The sequence below is a fragment of the Anabas testudineus genome, chromosome 2, assembly GCF_900324465.2.
Source record: "Anabas testudineus chromosome 2, fAnaTes1.2, whole genome shotgun sequence".
Classification (NCBI taxonomy): domain Eukaryota; kingdom Metazoa; phylum Chordata; class Actinopteri; order Anabantiformes; family Anabantidae; genus Anabas; species Anabas testudineus.
Genome location: NC_046611.1, coordinates 10,801,091 through 10,829,089, shown reverse-complemented (window position 1 = coordinate 10,829,089; position 27,999 = coordinate 10,801,091). Strand labels below are relative to the sequence as shown.

At 40.1% G+C, this 27,999-nt stretch overlaps 1 protein-coding gene across 1 annotated transcript; it reads right to left on the bottom strand.

The window, feature by feature from the left end:
* Nucleotides 1–489: 489 nt before the first annotated feature.
* Nucleotides 490–27,513, bottom strand: si:dkey-1h24.2 (7tmA_CCK-BR domain-containing protein). Its single transcript, XM_026363614.1, has 5 exons — nt 27,355–27,513; nt 17,013–17,261; nt 8,021–8,282; nt 2,053–2,180; nt 490–1,067 (listed from the first exon to the last, which is right to left on the bottom strand). Exons 1-5 carry the CDS (start codon nt 27,497–27,499, stop codon nt 490–492), a joined length of 1,362 nt encoding a protein of 453 aa, XP_026219399.1. The 5' UTR covers nt 27,500–27,513.
* Between the last annotated feature and the right edge of the window lie 486 nt (nt 27,514–27,999).

The window sequence follows — 27,999 nt, the reverse complement described above, 5'->3', positions numbered from 1 at the left end:
GCTAATATCTACGCATACTGATTAATTACCGAGTTGATGAATCCTCATTGTTTGTGTGTCTCAGTCAGAAATGAACCTTTGGCACAGTCAGAACACAGTATTTACATGTACACAGGCTTTTCAACTGAAAATGTCCGTCTTAGCCAGTGAACAAACGACTACGACAAATAAAGCCACACAAGCAGCAGCACAGGCACTTGATGTTCTCTTCAGGATGCAACAAAGCGGATGCTGCCAATTAAACCGAAGAAAAAGAATGTCACTAAACTGAAACTGCGTCTTCTCCGCCTCACATTTTGCAATCATGCACGCAGAATTTGAACAAGACCTTTTAAAAAGGCCTCATGAATGAGGGCAGGGATATTACTCAGCGCATGACTCAGCATATTTAGATGAAGAGTGATAAACAGAAGATTGAAAAAACAGATGGTGAACACAGCAACTGCTGCCTGACAGCCACTGGTGCGACCACCCAGCTCTCCTCGAGCCTCAGCAGGTGGCAGTGGTGCTGACAGTGGTGTAGCTGAACTTGGACATGGATGTGGCCATTGACGTGGCCATGGAGGCGGCGGTGATGCCGTCTTCTCCTCCCTCCCTCCTCCTGCACCACCAGCACCGGCGGCACAGCCGGTTGCGGCAGCAGCAGGCGAAGGTGGACAGGAGGGCCTTGCGGAAGCGCGTGTTCATGAAGCAGTAAATGATGGGGTTGACGCAGGCAGAGGTGTAGGATAGGAGGTGGATGAAGGAGATGGGTGCTCCCGAGAGGGCTCTGGAGGCTGACACCAGGTCAAAGGCCTTCCAGGTGTTGGCTGAGTACAGAGGCATCCAGCAGATGAAGAAGAGTACTACGATCACCATCAGCATGCGGATGACTCGCCTCTTCGCCTGCAGCTTGGCCTCTGAGGTGTTACTCCGGGCACGCTCAGTCTTGGCCTGGGTGGCGGCGGACGATGCCGAAAGGGTGGGAAGCTCCACGGCAGACGAGGGCTTTTTAGACACTTGGATGTAACAACCATCATCGTCATCATTTAACCCTGACGCAGACCTGCCTACACCGTTCTTCTGGCCTGTGGAGGGTCAGGGCAGAATGTTAGTTTGGGGCTGTTTGATTAGCACAACGGGAATTTACTCATATACTGTAGAGTTAGTTAGAATAAATAAATAAAATACAAGACAAATAACACCAACAGCCAGGCACCTGGCAAAAGACACCGTTTGACTGAATAATTCAGCCAACAAAAAAGAAATTTATAAAACCCACATAACAATGACACTTTAGTGAAGCTACCATGTTAGGACATGATGGACATCAACTGAATCTTGTAGCCTCTTGACTTGTTAGGTTATCAGCCTAAACAATTGTTGCTATACAACTTGGTGTTTGAGTTAAGGTGGTATTGAACATTCAATGTTAACAGATTATCATCACTACTGAAGGCTATTTCCGATCATCTCAACCGTGATGAATCACTCACAAGACTGGACTCCATGGAAACCGGTGCTCCTGATGCACACAGTTACAACAGCACTTATAATTCACCTGAAGGGACCACATTAATGCTGCTTGTGATTGAGTTTTATTTTTTCTATTAAAAAATACTGACTGTAAGGCCATGAAGAAATTCCACACAGGCAATGGAAAGAGTGTATTTTTGGATGTACCAGGTGCAGAACCTGTAGGTAGCAACAAAATATGTCATTCTCTGCTTGAGGCAAAACAAACAAATCTTCCTTTGTAGATAATGTTGCAATATTTGTTTGCCTGCTTTGCCCGAGAATGCTGATTTGTCCTTATTAAAAAGTGCATAACATTAAAACCAAAATGCTAAAAAATACAAGGAGCTATGGATTTTAGTGTTAGGTGTTATAATTTTTATGGATATTTACTGGACTTGTGATAAATCCTTGTGTTTACTGTCTTTGTATTGTAATTCACTGCAGTTTCACCCGTACTAGAAAAAGTGAAATAGATGTTTTCATGTCCCATAGGAGCTAAATCAATGTGAGCAAAAAGCCTTTCGCAGTTTGGATTGAATTTATGATGGATCTCACCAGTGGTCTCTCTGTTCTGGCTCAGCTCAAACTGAATGCCTCGGTAGAGCTCTCTGGAGATCAGACCGTAGGCTGTAATCATCACCACTCCCGGGATGAAGAAAAGGGTGAACAGCAGCAGCACATACCTGTAAAATAGTGCAAATGGAAGAAGAGAGGTGTACGAAAAAGTCACTACTTAAACCCAACCAAACACATCAAACTCTGCAGCTCTTGGCTACAATAACAAGATAATGCAGTGAAGTGGCAACTTAACAATTGAAAGCTGAAAATTCTCTGTGTCTTTTTCCCTCGTACACCTTTATGCGTGTGTTGGAGCGGAGCTAGAGGCCACACAGATGGTTGACATATCCCAGCAGCCCCCTTTTACCCCCATGCTGTCTGGCAAAAGGTACTGCAATCATCCAGGGCCAGCTTCTCCCTGCAGGCGTTTTAATCCTCCTCTTCACTTGCTCTATCGTTTCTTTTTTGTTTTGTTTTTTTATGTTTGTATTGTACCAATCAGGGTATTCTTAACGACACCATGCTTGCATTCATTTAAACATTTTAACTGAACTTGCTGCTTTGCAGACCATTTATTTTACTTGCATCTACGTTTTCCTGGTACTTTACAGCTACTATGCTGTGAGTTTATGTATTTATCTGTCATTATCATTAACAAGTTTTTAACATTTTAATGCTGTTTTGTAATCTGCAGTAGTAAAATAAGTCTAGTGGAGGTTAGACAGGGCTGAGTCCGCGTAAAACAGAGCAATGCTTCCATCTTAAAGTAGAGTAAAGTAGTAGTAAAGAGGCAAATACTAAAAATAGTGTGTACTTAAGTAATCAGGTACATAGTCCATCATTGCACTCGTGCTGTCATAATGTCTTTCTGTACACTGGGCTATATTTCTAATTTCTGTACTTACGTTGACTATTATTATACTGTATATTGTCTTGTGATGTGTGTACACCCCTGTTGTTTCTTCTACGCTGCACAACTGGTCAAGAGGTTTTGTCATTTTTTACTTGAATGGGTCAGGTGGAATATTTTACAAAGATTTTTATTACAGAAAACAACTTTGGTGAGAGTGAAACGCAGCATTAAAGCTGCCGGCCTGAAAGCCAAAGCTGTGAGCTGAAAGATGTTACAATGCTACGTAGAGCTGAGGTGATAATTCTCTCCGTTCATCACTATGATTGATCCCTTTGACATTTGTTTTTGTATCTACAAACTACAGTCAAACATCATGTACTTTCACGTTCACATCTTTCCACACATTAGGTTTCCCTAGTTTGCAGAGTGACTGGGGTCTGTTTTTGAAGAAGGTGGCACCTTTAAGTCAGGAAACATTTTCAACACAACCTTTTCAAACTGACCCGTTGACATACTGTGCTGTCAATTTACACAGTGGATATAGACACGTGGTGTTATTGTATACTGTATAAACACAAAATAACATGTTGTATAGTACACACAGTTACACACTACTGTATGTATCACCACAGAAAGAAAGGAGCTCGGTTTTCAGAAGGCATTTGCTGTATGAAATTACATTTGATAAATAAACAGTGTTAAACATGCTGTAATGTGACATTTGGAGATATTTTCTGCAGCTTCAGGCTGTGTACTCATGTGGTCATAAATGTTCATTTCTTTCTTACAAAGAAACATAATAATCTTGGCTCCCTCGAGTTCCTGATTGATAAAACCTCAAAGAGAAAGTTGAGAACTGCGTGCAGTGCAAAGCAGAACACTGACAGAACAAAAGGGGCTCTGCAGTCTGATACCTGTGTCGGTATCAGACTGCAGATATAACTGTGGATGTATTCTGTGAAGGTCCTTTAGCAATGTATAGCTTTGTATGGACCCGCAGTGACAATGAATGAGCACCAACTGCAAATGTAATGTACTATTTTATTGGTAAATCAGATGAATAAAGCTTGTTGAGATGAAATAAAGTGAGCTGAAGCGAGGAGGAGGGCAAGCATGATTACTGATAAACTAGAAAGGCTAAGCCGTGAATAAATAAGATAAAGAAACTGTACAGAGGTCACTTTGATATCATAATAAATCTTCTGTAGCCGCATTTCCCTTCAGAGAATGCTCTTCTTAACCACCACTATCTGCGGTGCACATCACTCAGCAGATGAAAGCGACGGCAGAGAGGAAGAGAGCGGGTTTCATTCATTCTCTGATATTCTAATTTTTTTTTCTGGGCAACCCTCTGAACTCTGCACAAGCACCCCCGCCCCACTTCACTCCTCGTTTCCAGCGAGGCTTCAGTCGGAGCCGCTCATCAGCTGTTTGTTTGATATCGTGGAAAATCTGTTAAGACAAAAGCTGTCAGGAAGTGAACATGTAGTGGGGGAGCATAGTGAAAGAGGGTGCTGGTGGATATTTGTGCTTATTTTGCCTCAAGGGGGAAGCCCAGATAGATGGATCTGAAGCAGAATGACACATAAAAAAAGGATGAATATTTATACATCTGACGGTTCTCACATCACCCGAAAGCTACATGATTATCAATCAGGAGAGGTGTGTTTGGTTTGGATTATTCATCAAAGGAAATGAAGCATGTGTTGCATATTTCTTCACTACAAACATGACTACAAATACACTCTGACATTAACCAGGAGACATTGTTTTGCTTCTTTTTACATTTTACAGCTGTTTACACAACTGGGAGTTGTAAGGCAGTACACGCAGAAATCCCTCTTGAACACAACGGGCATAAATAAATTAAACAAACAGACCTAATCAGAAAAAGACTCAAGAGAAACTACTGGTTGCTGATTAGTTACAGTGCATTTCACTCCAGTCCACGCTTGTTGCATAATAACATAAATGAAGACAAGTGTCTTGTTGTAATTCTAACTATTTCACATGGGAATTATTTTCACCCTGCTTGTCAACAATATAATAAAAAAATATATAAAATGTTTTCTCCAGCATTAATCAGAGTTACTAAGCACCTCACATTCACACTGCAACACTGCTGTAGACACCTGATGTGGAGAACGGTGTGCAGCCTCAGTACTGGCACCAGAACCTTATTGTTAAACTACTGGCTGCAGCCTATGTGTAGCTCTGTGTGAATGAGCTGTACACTGACATGACTAACCTTACAGTATATTACATACATAACATCAAATCCCTTGTATTTTTTTATCCTTTTTAATTCGACATAAAAGCTGATAAATATATTTATTTATTTTACTGAGTTGGTGGGAGCCCAGAGCAACAAACATAAGAAAATGGCAGCAAGCATTCTGCAGACTTTTCTGCCCTGGATTTTGCCTGTCAGGCTACATAATTTCCCTATTTCTCTGTTTGACGTTGTGCAGTCTGAAAGGGAAGAATGCAGGCACTGTCGTCTTCTCTGAAAGGTAAAAAATAATTCATTTTTATTTACCAATGTCTGAACAAATATGTAAGAATCAAACATCATATGAAAAAGTAAAGTACAGTCCAAGGTGGAAAAGCTACAAAACACATTTACTACTTTAAAGTCTCAGGTCACCATAGAGGAAGCTAAATGTGTTTTTTTTGTTTCTCTTTGTTTGTTTGTTTTTGTTTTTCCAGTCTATTTATCTGCCATAATGATGTTTTCTGAAAAGGCAGCTGACCACACAGTATTTTTTATTCTGGCACTAAATAAATAAATTGTGGCCAGTACTTTTAATATAGCAGCATCAGTCAGTGAAAATTGAACATTAAATCCAAGTATTACAGGAATCAAAGCACTGATGCAGATTATATTTTCTAATGCTGAGCTATTGTTAAGTGGTCACTTTATGTAAACAGAATTTAATGTCAGGTCATAAAACGTGGCTGAGACATTTGTAAATCGAAGTCTAACAATACACTCTCTTGTAAACATGTACTGTAGAGGATCAGAATCCCGAAGTTTGAACATACTGAAAATCATCATTATTTCTCCAGAGTACCTTTACTGCAAATATTTGTTTATGGAAAATCCTGGTTTATGTAATTTTGAATTGTCAATGCTCACCATGCATAATCATCAAGATATAACCAGAAATCATTACATATGTGTTAGACTTGACAAAATGGCTTCAATAACCATTTTATGGCTCTTATGTGGCTCACTATCATTAACTCTTCTCAGACTGTGATCTCAGTCCAAAATCAGATGCTTCAGGAGCTCTAACTGCATCATTAGGTCATATAATGAAGAGGAGATGAAAAGGGCGTCACTCCGGGGCAGTCTGCGTTTGAACACCTAACTTCAGTGTAATTCAAAAGATGGTTACGATGGACAAAGATAAAACTGTGAATTAAAACTTGAAAGTTCCTCACACTCTGTGACACATCTAGACTTTTGACATCTCTGACTGTCTTCCACCTCCTCGTCCTCTTCTCCAAGCAGACTAATTAACTGGTCTCCCACTGTCTCGTCTTTCCCAATGAAGACTTTGAGAATTCTTTCGTGTTTGACCACAAAGGCTGTCAAGTAGAAAGATGTACAAGGGTTTTGTCATGTTCAGCTTCTTCTTTTTAATTGCAGCATCCTGCAGGACGCAAAGCTGTTTATGGACAGAGCTGTGAAAATCTCACTGTGTATCCACCTATATGGGGTGTGGTTTAACACCAAGCAACTACTACTGGTCTTCGGAAAGCATTTTTTTTGCATAAGCTTAACTCTTCCATCCTTTTCAGCGTACTGTCAGGAGGAGTGGAACAATTGTGTTAACTCATAATGACAACAAAATGGGTACATGTCTCCTCAAAGCAGCACAATATTAAAGGCAGACACATCATCTACAGGTTCTCTGTCTACTTTCTTTCTCAGCTACTCCATCTTTTAGAACAACCCCCTCTATACTAGAAGACCGATCTTTTTCAAACTCTCTCTCATTAAGCCTCAACAGGAGCTGTCTGTTCACCTTTTCTAGTCTTCCACCTAATGATCTCATTCATTTTTCAGACACCACACCTGTAACCACCTGTCCAACGTCTGCCCTGGGGCTCAATCCTAAAATCGTAGGAATTCAACAACTTCCTCTCCGTCATTATTGCAGAGCAGGTAGAGTGAAAACACACTTACATACTTACCGTACATAAGAAAAGAGTTGGACATATTGGTGTCATCTGAGTAATTCATAAAGTAAAGCAATTAGCAACCAGGCTAAATGCTAAGTGACTGTTCAGTCTCTCCGATTAACATACAGTAAACACAGTAACTAGCTTGCAGAGCCCCTTGTTCAATGATTAATGACTCCTTGCTGAAATCCAGAGAAGAAAATGTCTAGGGAAATAAATGGTGCAGTGCAGAGAAAACAAACAAAATGCCCAGTAGCAGATCAACTAATCCTGCGAGTAGTTCCCATGTCACCAAGCTTCAGCACAACAACTTCTGTGTGTGAACTTCTAGTGCGACTGGACCTTGACTCTCTTTTAACCACTTTATACTAAGTAATTCCTTACAGCAACTACAAATACAGCATCACAGACTTTTCACACCTACAGCACGCAGGTTAACCAGCCAAAACAGCTGGCCTGTTTCAATTTACCGCTCTGATGACAGAAAAGGGCAAAATGTATGAATCAAATTTGAACTATATTATCAAAATGACCAAATCAGCATGCAATCTGTTTTCCAACTGTGAGCAATCAACAGAAAATGGTCTGATTGCACTGCTAAAAAAAATGACACTGCTTGCTCCTTGTCGTTGTAATGCATATGTAAATTACACAGTTACACTGAATCTAAATCCGACTGTATTCAGTTCATTAAATGACTCCATCCATTCATCTATTACTCACTAATCCCTGTCGTGGCTGTGGAAGCACGTCCACCAAATTATTGTTATGCAGATGACATCTTTAAAAAGTTTTCACAGACTCTGTGCAGAGTTTCAGTTAGTTCACTTTACATTAGTTTTAATATTACTTTTATAGTTAGTATTGCTTATTATTTATGCATACTTGGGCCTGTCCAGAATCAATCCAAGCTGCACTTACCAGGTCTGCTCAGCTTGCCCACTGGGCCAGTCCAGGCGACACATGTGCCCAACAGTACCGTTGGTCTTGGTGAAAGGCCTGAGAATGCTGAACACTGGATAGGGCACCATGATTAGCAGCGACACCACCCAGGTAGCAGCGATTACGCGGTAGGCGTGGGAACGAGTCTGCCAAGCACGGGACTTGAGCGGGTTACAGATGGCGCTGTACCTCTCAATGGCAATGGCCACAAGGCTGAAGGTGGAGATGCTGACAGAGATCCCTGCAGGAAAGAAGAGACGAGGAAACTCTTAGCAAGCTGGCAGAGTGAGAGTTGATGGTTGATAGAGATACAACTATCACCAAGCAACACTTTCCACTTTTACACAAGGAATAACACAAATTCTATGAACCACATTTATGCTTCCCAGGGGATGAACCCTGTCCATGTTGAGTAGTCTATGAGCTTCCTCCTGGTGCCCTCACAATACAAGCCACCCTGTGTTTTGTTAGGTAGCATTAGCACTAACGTTAACCAGCTGTGATGCAGCTATAAGAGATTAGATATCTATGAGATCATTACAAATTACAAATTCAGTTGAACTTTTTGATCATTTCCTATAAATCCCTCATGTGTATTAAGTTTTTACTAGGTTCAACTTAATAGTTCTGTTTCATGACCTTCAATATTTGGAGTAGCTCATGAGTTACAGAAAGCTGCAGCTGCTAACTGAACCATTCAACAACAACAACAACAAAAGTTACTGCCTTGATTTAACTAAGCAAATAGGTAAGAATTACTGCATGAAGTTTCAGCTGGCAAAAAGTTATTTAACTCTGAGTGATGCAGTGAGTAGCTTGGGGTTAAGAACTGTCCAGTGGAAGAAGATCATGTGGTCTGATGAGTCCAGATATACCCTGTTACAGAGTAATGGGAGCATCTGGGTAAGAATAGAGGTGGGTGAAGTGATGCATCATGTCTAGTGTCTACTGTACAAGCCTGTGGGGGCAGTGCTATGATCTGGGGTTGCTGCAGTTGGTCTAGGTTCAGCAACATTATGAACCCAAAGAATTATTCATTGATCCATTGATGGAAAGGTTATTCCATCAATGGATTTTTTCTTCCCTAATGTCACATGCATATTCAAAGATTGAAATACCAGGATCCATCAGGCTCAAATTGTGAAAGAGTGGTTCAGGAAGCATGACACATAATTTTCACACAAGGATTGGCCACCACAGAGTACAGACCTTAACCCCATTGAGAACCTTAGGGATGTGCTGGAGAAAACTTGGAGAAGAAGCTCTGGACAGAAATTAATGTTGTGACATTGCAGAAGCTTATTGAAGTGATGCCACAGTGAATGAGGGCCATAATCAAAGCAAAGGGCGGTCCCACAAAATATTAGAGAGAGTGTGTGACTATTAACATTTAATATATTATGCAGATCATTTTCAGATTGTACGTACAGGCTGTAAATATGAATTAGTCTGCCATTAAAAACAGAGTGTTTGCCTTTTATTAAAGAAAAGGTCATTAGATGTCCTTATATTTTAGCTGAGGGGTGGATTTGAATTTGATAAAAATGTTTCTGAACCAGTGACCTGCAAAACAATTGGATAGCTAATGAATCACCTGTTTAGGAGGTTCTTGTAATGTAAAAGTGTCAAACTAATGCCAAACTACTGCATCATCATCACCACCATCCATCACATTTAAGGACATGTCCTCCTCCTTCACTCAGTTGCTGCCTCTCTAGGGTTCAACAAAGGTTAACTTCCTTCAGAGACCAGGCTGTATTTGCATGTATGAATATGCATAATCTGCAGAGAGGGAGCAAGCTCACTTGGTGCATACAGTAGGCTGAGACAAATTAATAAACCCACACCCATGTGTCACTAGCAGCTACAAAAGACCCCCACCCCTGCCTCCGCAACACTAGTCCTCTGTTGCAACAAGAAGCAAGAATCTCAACCCACCATTTCACATATTAATCCCCATTCATTGTTCCTCCATAACAGAAGAACATATCCTGTCTAAACCGTAGCTTTGCCTTATCATTCAAGGGAGGAAGTCGTTATGCATACTCATATGAACATGCAGCAATTCAATTTAGAGGAACCATATTAGGTATTTGAGTGGTTGACTGCTCTGTAGCTTGATCGAGACCAATATATCCTCTCCCTCTGTAGGAGCAACGTATCATAATGGTTTCTCCTGCAAACCTCTGATAAAATCTTTGTTCCTTTGTATTGTGATACGCTTTTTTCATAGAAGCTAAAGGACTAGTTTATATTGAGTGCAACACTTTTAAAACCTACAAATATCAGGACTGCAGCCTAGAGAAGAAAGAAAACTGTGAGGATATTTGGTGTGTGATTTGATGAGGAGTCTGATAAAAGTAGAGAACGGTTTTATCCCATTCCTGTGCTAAAAGAACAGCAGAGGAGACGTGCAGAGATACTCGAGACCAAACAGAACATCAACGCCTTTTATGTTCGGTGAACACTCAGAGAGACTCTGCTGTGCATTATTAAAAACATTCAGCTCTTTGCGAGAAGGGTCATTCTTTTTGATTGCTGCTACACTGACATGAAACCTGACAGGATACTACATCAAACAAAACCTCTGGGCCATTAATGCACTGACATGGGGAGAAATACTCACATAGTGTAACTCTAGTTCTTTAGCTTCGTAAGTAACGGGCTTCTTGGTAGATACACACAGAACAGCTGTTGGCATAGACTAATTCAAAAGCCATGTGACAAAATAAACAATACAAAATCTTACTTACATATTTTAACTTTCTGGCTTTGCTCCTGATTCTTCCACCCACCGAGGTACAGTAAGAAATGCACCTTTCTTTAGCAACAACCTAGTCGAAAACCATGCTGCTTACCAGGGCAGCTGTCCGTGAAGTGCCAGGAGCAGATTAAATCATTTCTCAAAGTCTGTTGCTGGCTCATAACTATCCATTGTTCTTTTGTCGTTTTGTCTTTAGGAAAAGATCATCTGGGGCACCCAAAGCAGGGGCACCTCATCTGAGAGAGTGGAAGGGATATTGTACTAAGTTAAAACGCCAGGGGGCCTCTGAGTACATTTAAACTCAGCACCAAATCTCGCAAAACTATACGTGTAACATCAATGCACGAAAAACAAAATATGACCCCTTTAAAGAGTAATAACATACAACACAACCATATCTGTACAAGCAAACAGGATAAACAAGTGACAAACACTTTCTTAATATATCTCTGACAGGCTGCAGCTCACAGCTCGCTCAACGGAATCCATAGCAATCCAATCAGCCACAACATTAACAGCACCTGGTGGTGTTGATGCATGCTGACCTGCAGCTACACAGAAAGCTGTGTTAGACTGTGTGTTCTTACACCTGTCAATCATGGACAGAATTTTATTCTTCCCATGCTGACCCATGTTTACTACAACAGTCAAACCACCAGCTTGTGGCCAATTGGTGTACACTTCCTGTTCGCATCCTCCAAAACCTAGACCATGATTGTGTACTGATTACAATACAGACAAGGAGCAGCCACTGTCTACAGGCTCATAATGTAAAGCTTGGCTGTAAAGATCAGCCCACTCATTCCATGACACAGTGCTGACTGACTGCTGACCAGTGTGCACTATAGGTCAACTAAAATAACCACCTCCAGCTCCGGCGCAGCAGAAGGAGGTGGGTGGAACAGTCTACACACGCAGATCCTAACAGCGCATAGGGACTGAACAAGTCTTGCACAATACGACTCTCACACCCACACGTCTCTTTCAAGTGCTAAGCACAGACACAGAAAAAGACCAAATCACACACAGGGGGGGAATCTATTGTTGATGCTTGAAGGCGGTCATGCCCAGCCACAGCGTCAGCTTATACTGATTGTAAAAATGAGGAACACAGAAAGAGGAATTTTCTTCTTATTTTCCTCTTTTCCAGCTGTAATCAAAAGGAACAATAACAATAATGAGCAGTGCATTATTTATAAGGCACTTTTGAAAAAGTGTTTTACAAAGTAAACAAATAGTGGGATTAAAGGAAAAAAGGGCAATATTAAGAAAGCAGTAAAAACAACTGCAGGTAAATAAAGATGAATAAAATTAATATTAGAAACCAAACAACAATCAAAGGACAAAGAACACAGAATTAAGCTTTAAAAGAAGCCGTTTAACATTCAGGAAAAAACTTGAAAAGCTTTCTTGCTGAGAAAATCAACAACACTTTCAAGTTTGTCTTGTAAATTCAGTATGAAGCTACTACTACAAGACTGTTAGGTTAGTTTAGCATTAGGATTGGAAAGATGGGGAACCAGCTAGCCCGGCTCTTTCTAAATGCATCAAAATCTACCTTCAAACGGCTGGAAAGCTTACTAATTAAATAAATATAAATGCTCATGTTACAAATGCTGCATACTGGAAAGATGAAGTTTCTGCTCCAAGAATTAGATTAGAAATACCCGTGGTAAACAGTCATTTGATATTTTCACACTTTTTTTTCAAATTTTTATGGATTAAACAACATATTACTCAATATTTACCTCTTAAGACCTGAGCTCTAATTTGATATGCATTTTTTATTTCTCTTAGCTTTTTGGGCTCATTGGAACCTGACAAGTATAAAAACTAACCATCATCTTTTCACAAACAGTTTCAGGAAGACATCATATGCTTACAACATCAAATTATAACACATTCAAAAAAATTTTCATTAAAACTAGCCATGCCCTTTTCTTTACACACCTATTTGTGAAAGGCTGTGTATCAGTTGTGATCAGCTAGAACGCACAAGAACCCAACATGTGATGTACACGCATGTGTACGACAGGTCCTAAGAGGTTAAAGATGCTTTTAGTCTATTTCAAGGTGCTATACAAAGCTAACCTAACCTAGCTACTAACTGTAGCCCTATAGTTACCAAAAAGTGGCAATAATCTTCTCAGTCTTGTCATCTAACTCTCATAAAGCAGGAAAGCGTATTTCCAAAACGTCGAACTGTGGCGTTCAGTTCATTTACTTTGAAATCCTGAATAGGGAGACGCTGGTATTTTTGGCAAAGAAGAAATGGCACAGTCATGAAGACTGCACGAGTAGATGTCAGAGGTAAAACTGTCTCATTATTTTTGGAACACTTCCTACTATGCAATTTTTCAGTGCATGGATACATGAAGACGAGTAGCTCAGTAGAGGGTGAAGCCTGTATGAAATAGAGCAGCGGGTTAAACTGAGTGATGTTTTCAAACCCTACAATTATAAAGACTCACGGCTTGGAAAGTGGGTTGAACATTCATATTGACAGGAAGTGCATTTCCAGGTGATTTATATCACTGACACTGCTGTGATTTGAATTGATGACATTGTCACAGGTAGTCGAAGACAGTTCAAAGAAATTGAGCTTCTTGTCTGAGGGATTAGATTCTTATCCAGAAACACTACATCCAAATTCATCAATTCTCTTTTCCTTTCCACATTTGAGCTGAGGTCCAGTTGATTATTTGTTTTATTGCTGCCAGGGGAAGCAAACACTGATCTCACATCTGAAACACCCATGAACCAATTAGTTTGGCCTCTACCAGAGAGTTATGAAACAAAACAGAAACTCTCGGTGCAGTAAAATACACTTTAATTACCATATTGCAGTTGTATCCCTCTGCTACTTAATGACATCGTAGTTTACAGGCATCTGTGCAGACTCTCACAGGTTTATGGATGAGATCAAGCGGGCATGGTGGCAAATTTAAAGAAATTCCCTCATTCTTGACATATCAGCGAACAAGGATCGGCTGAAGATGAGGATGAGGTTCCTTAAATATTGTGTGCACAAGAATTGAGGTGCGAAACGTACAGCCCATAAACATAGTGCCTCCAGCCCAGGCTATCAAGCATCAAAATACCATTACACTCTTACACACATGGATACTAAAGATTCAACAATGCATTAAGAGCATTTTCTCCTTCATGTGAATTCTAATTTAATTTGTAAAATGATCAAAAGCATCTAGCATGCATTCTGGCCTCTACTGAATTTTACATATATTTAAACATCAAGTAATAAAGTACAGTCAGCTACTCATAGAAGATTTTCTACATTAAACAGATAAGAGAGTTTTCCTTCACACGCATGTCTCCTGTGTCTCCGTTTTCGCTTCTGTAAGTCCATTCTAGTCGAGTTTTCCAACAGCCTCGCTGATCAAAGCTTCACTCCCTGACATTTCCTGTCCGGAGAGGCTAATGTTTGAGTAGAGGAGATTTTGCAGGGAGTCTGGACAAGGTGCTTCCAAGTTAATTACCAGTCAACAAACCGACCAAATGCTCACATTTTCCACCTGCGCTCTATCTTCTTTATTTGGGGATGAACAAGCTCTAATCCTTTTTCTTGTTCATTAAACTTGAAACACTCACAGTAGTCCTGTGCCTGATAACTGGCTTTTGAGGGAAACTGTGAAAGTTGCAGTCGAGTATCTCTCAGCACACCTCAACCTGGGAGAGAAGATTTACATTCCTCAGCTGAAAATGACTCCTGTTAATTCTTAGCTCTTGCATAATTTGCTGGTGCAGTTTCCCCTAAAGAGGCCTGAAGGCATAACAAATTTTACAAATGGCATTAACAGTGTTATAGATGTCAGATGCCCTTGAAGTTTGCTGGAAACCACAAAAACCCAAATTCTAATACATTACACTAACGGGGCCTCGGGGGCAGCTGACAGACTGAGATGCTAAGTTGGTTGGTAATTGCATCTTACAACCAACAACAAAAACACAAACATGGATGCATAGATGTGATTGAAGCCTGCACACATACAGAAATGCACACACCAAGAATATTACAACATCAATCTCATAACTGCCACTGAAACAGTGCAGGGGCTATGATTCACATGGTTATCGAGCCAGGGTTAGATGGATGGGTGCCCGAGTGAATGGGTGAATAGAAGGATGGATGGGGTATTATATGTCTAATGGGCGTGTGCTAACAGATGAGTTTGCGAAGGTTAGATGAGTCTGTCGAGCAGGTTTGCTGCAAAATCAATGGCAGAGGATAGTCGCAAAGACCATGCGTATTGATTCATTTGGGCTGATAGAGGGCCTCACTTGTGGGAGATCACTCGGGGGAGCTTTGACGGATACTGGTTCATACATGTGGATGCGGATGTTTCAAGGTGGGCATTTTCCCTCACATCATTCATCTCTGGTCAAAGTGTGGCAACAGGAAGTCATACAACACCTGCATACACATGATGACTCAAAAGTACTACACACAAGCAAACAACTCATTCAATCTCAATGAACTACATAATGATGCACTTAAGCGCTGGTACAGTACGTATTGATGCTGAATCCTAAAAAGCATTTGATGGACAAGAAATGCACTTCTTGCACACTAGATGTGCACCAAAGCAAACTGAATAAGTTAACTGAAAACATCCTGTTTGACACAAACGTTGTAAATTCACTCAGGTGATTCTAGTAAATAGAGCATTTCTAAAGCAACTGTGGTCACCACTGAACCGGATCAAGTCGAATTAAGCGAATCAGACATGATTTTTTTTTATGTTAATCGGCTATTTCCTGGTGGGACTATTGTGAAGGCTTGGTCATATCTGAAATGAATAATGCGTTAATTAAAACGCAGCCTAATGAAATTCTTAATCATTGTATATACTGTGCAGAGGAAATAAAAAGCTGCTGCAGGTTTTGCAGTAACAACAGGAAGTAATATCACATCAGCAGTGAAGAACGTCCAGTCATTATTCACTGCTTAATAAAAGCCTGAAATTCACGTGGTTTAGTGATTCATCCTTTCTCAGTCATTCATTAACCTAATCTGGAGTCTTTACCTTGACGGAAATAATAAGTATATAATAATAAGTAAATAAGACAAAGCAGACAAATAACAAGAGGTTTGTATTTAAAGTCTGTGGTGTCTGGCCTTGCTGCCCCTCTCCTTCTTATCACAGCTCAGAGAGTCCAGTAATTGAAAAGGAGATTCAGCAGGCCTGCTCTCACAGATGGTGCATCACATTTCTGAGACAATAATGGGATTGTAGACCTCACCATTCAATAACTCTTCTCAGACATTCAAAGCTCAAAGTGAAGTGAAGAGAAAAAGTACTGCAGCGGATCTCAGTTTCTTTGCAGTCTCATGTGCTCCAGTCTGACTCAAGCCTCACGTGGCACCTTGACTCTGGCCTGATGGGAGCCAGCTCATCGCTAAGTCACACTCCTGAAGATGTGTGACTGTTCGAGCACTTTCAGCATGATGGTTACCTTCTGACAGGCAAAATGAAGCCCAGAGAAAACCTCTCTGAAAGACAGCCTCTTGTTAGAGATTGAGCAATTTTCAGGCAGGATTCTAAAGCTGGAGCACCGTTTTCTGATCAGCTGCCAGACACAGAGAGAGGCCAGATTTTTATGCTAGAATAATAAAACACCCATTAACCCAGCCAGAATGACCAGCTGAGTCTTATATAAAATATCAGATTCATTTAATTTCTCCGTTGTTACTGTCAGTTTTGTTTAGCATGACGGTAGCGTCTTGTGTATGATTTTGGAAATAATGGGCTTGTACAGTCATCCAACTGAGTGCAGCGTCCCATCTCCAAGTAAAAGCTTAGTATTAAGCCCAAGTATTAAGAAATCAACATACAGTAAATGAAGCAGAACTTTCTTAAAGTTACAGGAAGAAAAACATATTTGTGAGGACGTTTACAGCCTGACACTACATCCACTGCAGATACTAATTTAAATAGACACCTGTTTGTGTCTGTGCATAGCTTAGCATAAAGGCTGGAAACAGGGGGGGGGCAGCTGAATAGATTCTGCATGACATTAACACATTCTGAATGGTATTAAACTTCCCTCTCCTTCCTTTTATTAAAATGTCATCTGGAGGAGTTTCTTAATGCAGATGATGTCACCCGGTGGCTCACGCTAACTGAATTTTCTGTTTCTAAACGTCGTCTTCCAGCTGAAGATTGAAATGAAACAATTCATCCTCACCCATAAAGTAGGTGACGATCTTGCACATGGCGGCACCGAAGATGAAGTCCTCCAAGATGTTGGGAATGAGGGTGAAAGGCATGCAGAAGATGGCCATCATCAGGTCGCTGACCGCCAGCGACAGCAGGAAGGAGTTGGTGACGGTTCGCATGCGCTTGTTCAGTATCAGCACCACGATGATCAGCAGGTTGCCAAAGACACTGAGCAGGAAGATGAGCGAGTAGAGCAGGATACGCAGTGAGTCCATCTCTGACAGAGACACAGACAGGACATCATTTATAAAATCTCTTTTTGTACACATCTCAGCTGATCAATTACAGTACAGGAAGGAAACAGATTTGTACAAGTGAATTACAAAGTGCACCGCCATTAATGGGACAAAGAAGAAGTAGAAGAAGACAGTAATTGATCTGGCTAATTGACAAATCAACCAGCAACACTTTCTGCATCTGTGTACTTCTTGTAATCATTCGTGCAAACCATATATTGAATGACAGATGAAATGATAAAATAGAAAGCAAATAATAAAAAATGTGAAGTGAAAACAAAATAACAACACATGAACAGATGGCATCAGGTTGTCCACCTGGGAAATAAGACTGAGGGCGCATAAACAACACCTAAGTCTATTCCAAGACTGAATAACTTAGCATAATCAACAGCTTAACTTGTGCTAGTGTCAATATTTTCCTTTTCACCCTAATAACTAAAATAATGCTGAAAGAGAAGAAATGGATGAAGAAGAAAACATTCATCAGTGCTGAATCCAATGTGTCAGGTGGCTCACCTGGGGATACAGCTCAACAAGCCCCAAATTAAACAGCTCTCTTATGAAGTGATGAGACAGTGACCAAAAACAGACACGGACGACGACAAAAACCAGTAAAGAGACAAAAAACAGACACAAAATGATCACAAAGCAAAGCGACTTGTTGGAAAGTCAATGAAAGAAAAACACACCAAAAACACAATGCATCCAAGATGAAGCATCAAATAAATACCTGCAGACATCTACAGGGAGATGCAAAACTAAAATAAGATACAAAACATCAACAAAGAACAACTACGCTGAGACACAAAATTACTACAAGATGAGAAACAACTCACAAAGTGGTGTAAAAACAACCATAAAGGAGCCTTTTACATGTCTGTGCCCAGGGCTCCACTGCTTCATTATCCATTCATCCCTGTGCCCAAATATACTATTTCTATGATTACATATGTATATATGCTTAGTAACAGTGCAAATATATTTTTAGCTGCACTGTGTGTAACTGCAGTGAACCAGGGCTTTAAGTCTTGGAATAAAATGAGCATATTTCACATGGTTTCATTTTTTCAGAGCTGCCCACAGTTGAGCATCAGTGGGTACAGAATGGCCCAGCCAGAGGGTTTCTGGGATGCTCCCTTCACTCACACCGGCCTGTCACATCGAGTCTGTTTGAGAATTAGAGTATCTGACAGGACAAGGTCGGGGCCGGCCATGTGCTGCACTGACTGAGTCCTCTGATTAAAGACAGCGAGAGGAGAAGTCTAAAGGTCTGCAGCAGAGCCTGCAGACAGCGCGACACACTTCACCTTGAAGGCACCACATCCAATCTCTCTTCATGAGGAGTGCAGCCAGGGCACAAACAGTCCTGTGTAAATGTTACACGTAGTGGTTAAATTCATTTTTATCATTTTATATTTGGTAGCTGACTACAAGCTGGCTTGCTGTTGCTCTTTGTTTTAAGATTTAGCAGAGATACGTCAGTCTAGTTTGGTCTGAACAGTATGACGGCTAACATTAGTAAACGTATCACTGTTACATTATACATAATATAATATTACATAATATTACTGATATTAGTGAGTTTGCTGCTACCTTTTTAAAAATTACCATTTGCATCTTTATTTCATGTTACTATTTCGTTATTGTGCCTGAGTCCTCTCTTTAGTGTGTGATATTACTATTTTACTATCTTTAAAATTTAATAGTAAGGTTTAGGAAAGCATGTTGTCCATTTAAATGAAACTAACTAACTAATACATTTAGGGAGTTCTTTCTCTCTGTTTATTCTCCCACACTCTACCAAACATTGTGTATGTAGAAAAACTGTAGTTTATTTGAAAGTCACATCAATAGCAAGTTATAATTTTGCATTTCTTGAATAATCTGCTGAGGAACTAGAGAGCGAGGATTAGATTTGAAACCTTGACACCGCAGGATGCACATTAATCACGTCTTCCACATGAGGGGTCGAACTGCCCTCAACTGCATGTATGAATTATTCTTTTGATAAAATAATCCTTACGATGAGCTTGAGAGCAATTTCATCAGCTGATGACTGACACCACAATCACGTTAACATACACAACATCCACCCTGTTTGAGTCAGTCAAGACACACAGGTGACAACTTTGACCAGAGTTATGTGAGATATGCATAATCAGCACTAACTTGTGAGACTTGCAACACAAACACCAAGCAGGGAGCTCCCACTGGTTCAGCAGCTTCTATTGTGTTAGATTTTGTGCGATCCAGCCGAGTGAAAATGGAATTATCTATTCATTGAGCACCAGCGGTATGTTGGCTCCCGAGAGCCTCGCGACTGCAGGACAATTCACTTTGGTTCCTCTGACTCCCTCAAGCGTGACAGCGGTGTTCAAATCCACAGGCATCTATAAATACATTGCAGATAAAAGGCTGGCATTAACCTCAGAGATGCTCATATACAGCAGGAGCTGTGGACTTAGAACATTTCAGTCGTAAAAGCAGCTTGAGAAACTGAGCTTAGAGTTGAGACATCAACACTTCTACATACAGTATGTTCGGGTCATGCCTGTTTATTTAACCTCTGTTCGCTCTGTTCTTGATGCTGCAATGCAAGCAGTAATTATGTTTCCCCTCAGGGACCATTACTGATTTATCAAATCCCTTCACTCTGGTTTATCTTTAAGCGAGGATTATCACTACTTTTATAACAAAAGCCTTTACATTCATTGACGGCTGTGGAGTAAGATGAGTATTTTTTTATGACTTGATTGATAGCAGAGGATCTCATTATAATACATAAAAAAGACCATTAATAAGGAGCAGGAATAATCTTAGAGGTGATATGCTTGTAGAAAAACAGCCAAAGTTATGAACCATCCTTTTAATCACAGCGTTGCCATGGGGCTATATTTCACACCAGGCCCCTGTGAGATGATGAAATGGACCAATTTGTTAGAAATGACTGTCAGCTCTGTCCAAATCTGATGTTACTCCTAATTACAAGTGAGAAGAAAGCCCTTTGGAAATGAACCTGTGAAGCAGCAGACATGAGTCAGGAAATGAGACCTAAACTTGTGGGAGTCAGCAACTAAGTCACTTTTCTCAAACACGATTAAGAGGAAGACGTACACCACTCGGTATTCAAACTCAAACTAATGACTGATCCTAAAATTGATGTGGTTTTGTCTAATGAACTGTGCATTTTTTATAAAATAAGTAAAACAGTCTTCGCAATTGCCCCGAGTCTCAAAACTAACAGTTCATATTTAAATACATCCGAGATATTAACAGGTTCTTTACTGAATTCTGTTTTAGCAGATGGAGCGTTGTCAGTAGTCATCAGTTTTCATAACAGGTGGCCGTATGAGAGATCACAACACCTGTCGTAACCCTTTATCCTCTGTTTAAGGACAATCTTTTTTCATTATCTATTGCTAAACACAGTGGGATGCTATCGAAAGCTCCAGACATTGTACATAATTACAAATAGTTTTGTTGGTATTTTCCACCAAAATTCACCAGCACATCATCATTTTAAATTTATCAGTATTGTCAGTTTGTGTGAAGAAGAGAAAGTAAAAGCATTTTGGTAATAAACTCGATAAATGTTATTGCATGATTAAAAAATATCTATCAATTTTCTGTAGGGCATTTTCCTAAATGGCAACATTATCTCTCACTGACAGTAGAGAAATGGCTAAATTAAAGATAAGTTGATTATGGTCATTGTAACATATATAATAAAGTTGGTAAATCCACAGTGCATAGATTTGATCATTTTGGCAATAAGATCAATTTAAAACAAATCAGATTCCGATCTCTGTAACTCTACCTACTGTATGAATGATGACCGGCTGCTGTTTACATCTAACAGTGTCCATCTGTGAAACAGCTCAAGAGGAAACATGGCTCAGTTCAAATCCGACCACACTGTGTTTGCACTTGATTCATTTTTTTCCAATAAGCTTTCCAAGTTTTTTATTAGATGTCAACATTTGTTTCCTCATAACAATTAATGGCTGAGTTTAGAGTCATTTCACTCTCGACTAGTAAACACTCCACATTGTGAATAGACCACTACGGACATACTTGTTATGAATGTTTCCTTAGAGCGGAAGGTTGCTTCTAATGCCTGATTTGTGTCCACAGTAATAATACATCACCATCTTACTTCACAGAGCACTTACTAGCTCTAGATATCCCTATCATTCTTCTGCTGCTGTGACGGCTAAGCAGACGCTGTCTCTTTTCAAATGGTAGAGGTACGTTCACAGAGTTGACAGCATGTCTTGTTCCCTGAAAGATTCAATCAAAAGATAGAGCTCAGGACAGCGAGCTTTCAACCTCTTCTTCATGTTCAAATCAATCACGGAGTTAAAGCGCGATCACTGAATGCCAACACTGATTTTAGCTTGTGTCAGGTATGTGGATGGTGTTTGTACATCCCCACTTAATGTAACCTACGGGCTCCTTTTAGCTCTATACGCCACACATGACCACACAGTATTACTTAAAACATGGTGGAGAATGAATCGTCTGACAGGAACTTAGCATAGTGCTCAACATGCAGGACGACGTCTTTGTATTTTAATGAGCCGACTTGCTGTTAAGAGTCAGCACAATTCAACTCATTTAGTCTTTCCACCATGACTTCCCATGAGAGAACACTGATCTCATACTACTGTGGAAGTTTTGGAAGTTGAAAAAGAGCTTGTTCGTTGCATATTGCACATATTCACTTACCCATAAGGTTTAGTCAGACAGGTATGTTTTGATTCTATTAATTCCTCCTTTCCCACCTTCATCACCATCTTTTAAGATACTAAACTGAATATTGTAGCTTGTGAAGAAACCCTTCAATAATACTGGGCAATAAGACTGATGGCACATCACATGTGTGAGCTCATGTCTACTTAAAGATAAAATCTGAGAATCACTACACTGCCTCTCTTCTGACTTCCTGTAGCTGCTGCACCAGGTTCAAACCCCTGGCCCCCCAACTACAAAATGGACAACTCAACAGCACTGGCCTCATCCAGGTCTACAATCCCTCTCGCTCACTGCGCTCTGCAAGCAAACAGCGTCTTGTGGTCCCCTCACCTCACCTCATCTCACCTCACCTCACCTCAAAAGATCCCGGGCAAACCATTTCAGCTCTGTGGTTCCACGATGGTGGAACAAACTACCCACCTCTGCTTGCTCAGCAGCCTCAAGCTCAATTTTCACAAACCTGCTAAAAAAAAGGACTCTTCCGAACCTTTCTCTGCACTTAAATGAAAAAAACCTTTAAAAAACCTAGCACTTATACCCCATGAAACAGCTCTTCCTAAAGCTTTTTACTTTAAAGTTCGTCTCCTTGGCTTAGATATTTAGCTTTCTTTGTACCTCACTTGTAAGTCGCTTTGGATAAAAGCGTCTGCCAAATAACTAAATGTAAATGTAAATCCCTGTCCACTCTGCTGTCTCTACAAACACAGGCTGACTGCAAACTGTATTTCATGTTCCCACAGAATCCATATTCCTCTGTGCTGACTATTCTTGATGCTGCACTAAGACACTAAGACACTATGCTGCACTAAATAAAGACACTAACAACGCCACACTGTCAGGCAAAATATTAAACCCAGTGCACAAATGAGTTGATTACTTTTGATCACAGCCTAAGTGTCTCTGGCTCGAACCTGCTTTGACAGACTTTAGGTGTGCCGTAAGTCAGACCTTAAACCTTCTCTGCAGGAAGGCTTTCAGTGTAAATTACCCATTACACTAGTTTCACCATTTCTCCAATGGCCACCTTTCAATTTTGATATATAACCATTTTCCCCTGCAGGCAAATTAATTTATTTTTTATTCAAATTACTTTTTGTACTTCCTAAAATTATTAAAACATGATAACTTAAATAAAATAATTATTAAACCACATTCTATTTAACATACAGTCATTCCGTTTTGTGTTAGAAATCCAGAGTAAGCCTTCGCCAGGGCTCCAAATTCAATATCACATTGTTCCAGGGACAATAAAAATAGCACCTAAGTGATTCAGCATCAGGCACAATAAAGAAAACAGTGTAAGCATTTTCAAGGTGACAATTTACCTATTTGAGTTTTGATTTCCTAGTTCCTGAACATGCTAAAGCTGACTGCGTGTGCTTGCCATTTTAACGTTTTACTTTAAAGTAAATGCAGAGTAATAAGTAATTTCTTCTTCAAAGTTCATCTCCTCTCAATCCTAACTGCATTACACAAACTATTTAGAAACATATGCATTGTTCACATTGGAAGGTTTGGTTCCATTCAGCTGCTAAACAAGCCCCGTCAAATCAAACTGACTGGAAAATCAATTACAGCTCGTTCAAATGAAGCTAAGTGAGCTGATAAAACACTTAATGGGTAAATTAATGATCAGTCTTATTAAATTTTGTTTCTCTAAAGTGGCCTGTTGCTTAGAAAAATTGCCAACATTCCTCACTGTCTCCTAGCAATGTATACCCAAAAAAGATTCTTTTACTTCAATAAACACATTTTGTTTCATAAAGAAGTGACGTTTTCCTTTTCACTTCAGTCTTATCTCATTGAAACCACCATCTTGTAGCTTTTAGAAGAGCTGCATCTTGGGGGATATCTACATCAAATTAAACATTCAGCTGCAGCGTTTTCCACTTGATTTCCATAAATAACTGCATAAACAATACCAACAGCACGGCACCAGCGTTTCCTAAGATCAATTACTAATTGGACTTACCAAGGATGACAGAGAGCTTAAACTCTACAGGGTTAAGAGTTCACAGAGTGAAAATCAATCTCGTATATTCCAGGATTATTAATTGCCTCTGTCATGCTTGGTGGTTACACAGGGCTGTTTTTGCTTTGTCACTTACACTAGTGAGTCACGTGACCAAAGGTGAAATTAGCCCACCTTCATAAGTATTAAGTCTGATACGAGGCAATCCCATAAAACTGCAGCTCTGCCTCCCACCACTCCACTGTTATAGCGAGTTAATTAAGCCAGTGTGCAGGAGCAGGGCATTACAGATCAATACGGCCATTGCATGGTTGAAGAAGTGCTGCACATGTTGGAGTGGATCTTAATCAGTGATTTCATACTCCAGAGGCATCACCGTACAGCCTCATGATCTATGATATACCTCCCGTTTTCATGGAGTGAGCTGCAGAGATGAACGTTTATTAACCTTATAATCGCTGATTGAGTTTCCTTATTAAATCTATACCAACACAGAAGATTCTGCCGATTGGATTGTGCACTAGAGGCAGTGGCTCATTATCACTAAGAAGGATGCTCCAAATATTTGGTTGCGTGTGCGTGCAGTTAGCTCTGCCTCACCAGGTCGCTTCAAATTCTTTCAGATTATTTCATCTGATTGCTGTGATTGTGTTATGACAGGCTACATCATCATGTATATAACCAAAGGGAACAAGAGGCTAATTTCTTCTATAAGACACGTTGTTGTAGAAATTGATTAGATAGTGGAAACTCCTGAGCCCCAAACTACACACACACACACACACACACGCTATTACTGAGCATGCAGTGCACGGCTTCTCTGCAGTAACAAGTCTCCCTGTCTGTCTCTGTTCCCTCTCTCTCTTTTTTTTTTTTAACTCAGACCCTGGGGCAACTGGTTGGTTTCTCTCTGAAAAATAAAACAGTGTTCATTCAATGCTTATTAGATCCACTTCGTGATAACTTATCTCACATGCACTCAGAAGGACAGGGTGAGTTCAGCAAAGTGCCACTTTGAATCAGAGGTGAATGGGGAGTGTCTGGCCAGAGCCAAGGTGCAACTAAAGCTGTTGTTCCACATAAGCAGGGCCCCGTCTGATCCCTGGGTGGTTATTATGAGGCTGTTTGTTTCATTTTAAGTTTTACATCTGCAGAAGAGAGGAAACAAACCAATCTATTTCTCCAGAATTAACATATAAATAAAGATGACATTCGATTACATTGTAATTTCCTGTATTTTTTCTGAGTTTGAATTCTACATGAATTACATTTATATTTGCTTTTAGAGAACAGAGCTTATTTAAGTAGCTTACAGCCTAGTTATAATGTTTATAATGTTTTTCTTTTAAACAATCTAAGGAAAGAATTGTAATAAAAACATAAAAAGGTGTTACTTCCCAAAATATTTCATTTTGCATGTGATAAAGCAATTGACTAAATTAATGCAAACTAAAAATAGTTATACATAGACTTTCATACAAACAATGACAAATGGTCGGGGCTATCTCTAACTGCCACAGTCGTTTCTATTCCTGTACATACATATATCTAAAGCAAGATTTTGTTGTGCCCTCCCACATTTTGGCAAAGTGGTATCCTTAAAGTAGAAGTGCTGAATTAGTTATTAGCAGTTTTTGTTGGCAGCTTACCCACAGACATACAGACAACAACTATACAAACTATCACCAGATTGCTTGATAATGCTGAAAACCTAAAACTGTGGTTCTGGAATCACAATAAATGTAGTTGTTGTGTTAATCTAAGCTGATTTCTGAATATCTGCATCATTTAAAGTTGCAAAATTAGCATTTTTAGTGCATTTTATACTAACATATCCAACTGTACTAACAAATCAATCGACAACATAACCTGCAAATTAATAATCAATGATAACATCTGTGAATTGATTATTTAAGCCCTGTATATGAAAAAGTTTATAAAAATTGCTTTATTGTTTTTGGCTATTGCAATAAAACTGCTGCTATTGTTTCTCTAAACATAAAAAATCATTGGATTATTTCTTAAGTATCAAGTCCAGTGTGTTTTTTATTAGATTCTAGCATAAAATATTATTTCTGCATATTTTTCCTCATCACAACCAAAAAAGAAACCCATTTTTTAAGAAACTGTTAACATGATTTTTGACAGTATTAATATGTTTTTTTAAGCAAAGGGCAAAGTCTCCAATTCATTAACTCAGAGAGCAGTGGTTCCACAAGTGGTGGGGTGTGGCTTTAGTGTCTTGTCCCAGCCCTGAAGTGTCACAAATCAACAATCAGGCTTTGGGAGACAGCAGAGAAGTAATAGATCCCCTGAGGACTGAGGTAAATAAAAGTGGATCGTGTCACCTCGGGCGTCAAGGAGGGAACGAGATGGAGGCAACAATCTGTCTGCAGGACATTTCTCTTGGTCAAACACTGAGCACACCCCACAGCGCTTGATTGCTCTCTGGGTAGTTAAACCTATAGTGCTGGCTTTCCTCCTGCACAAGGTCAATAAAAGTAATGCAGTGCAGAAGCAAAAGAGCTGTGAATTATTTAGTGGGGAAGGATTTGAAATTTTCTCAATACCGCAGCAGAAGCAAGGGGGGAACATTTTTGAAAGAACTCTCGCCCACGTTCAGACCTCATTTTTCTAATCAGCCACTGGTGTCCCCATAGCATGCTCTGGAGCCTTATCTCCTCTACTGTGGGATTTAATCTCCTCAGCATTTTGAGAATTATAAGCAATAAATACAAAAAACATTGTGTATTAAACTGCACAGCCCATCAATGCGTGCTCATTCTGATTGTGGTATTATTGATGCAGAGACGACCCGCAGTAAATTGGACTGCTTGGTGATTGACTGATGAGGCTGAGGAAGTTGATTTAAGCAAAACATCTGATTGCTAATCAGTCTCCAGCACAACAACAGGGAGTATTAAAACTGGAGAATCAGTGATGGGTCAACGGCTGCAGCACATTTATTTAGTGTTTAGTATCTGTGATGAAATTACAAGTCTGGCACTTTTTAATTAGAAAAAATACAACTGTATGAAGCTGCAATAAAGACGAACTGCATCTTCTCTACCAGGAGGTTGGTGATTTTATTTTTAGGGAATATTTACTAGCACCATAAGACCCACAGGCACACATTTACAATCCTGATTACCTGTATAAAAAAAAAAAAAAACAATAATGGACCTTATAAACACCTTGATTGTTAATTAACCCTATGTTTGGATGAGGTGTTGGAACCACTCTGACACCATCTGAAGTATAAATACAGTTTAACACCTCAGCTTGGATGATTCATGGCAGCCAGCTTGATGGAGAGGAGAGAAGAGGAGAGGATGACATCTTACCACTGGCTCTGCTGGCCGGTCTGGTCAACACGGACCTGTTCGTGCAGCTGATGTTATAGTCGGTCACTTCCAGGCTGAGGTTCCCCCGCTCCACACAGCCCGCAGTCACCTCCGCCGAGCTCCCGTTCGCCGCCCGCAGAGCCATCCTCTCTGGAGACCTGGGCGACTACTGGGAGTTTTATCACGCCTGTGTGAACCTGAAGTCGCGCAGGAATCAACTTGCTGCTGCTGCCGAAATATGGGCGATGTAAAAAAAAAAAAAAAAAAAAACTTGGAAAAAGCCCAAAGTTGAGTTCAGGAAACGCTGAATGTCTCACTGTCAAAGTGTGGACGCTAAATTGATGAAGTCGTGAACGGAGTTCCGTGAAACGCCGAGCAGCGCTGATGGCAGCGGACTGAAGAGCGACTGTGGAGGAATGAAGCTGCTGCTAAGGCAACTGAGGAGCTCAGCCTCCCGGATCTCCACACACACACACACACACACACCTCTCTGTCCTCCATTCAACACACAGATATCAGATATAACCGAAGCAATTCATTAATAACTTTATTATGTTGCTGCAAATCTGTTCAAGTTGCATTTTTAAGGCGACGACGTTTAGAGGCTAACGTTAAAGTATGTTGCTAACCTACATATAATTAACC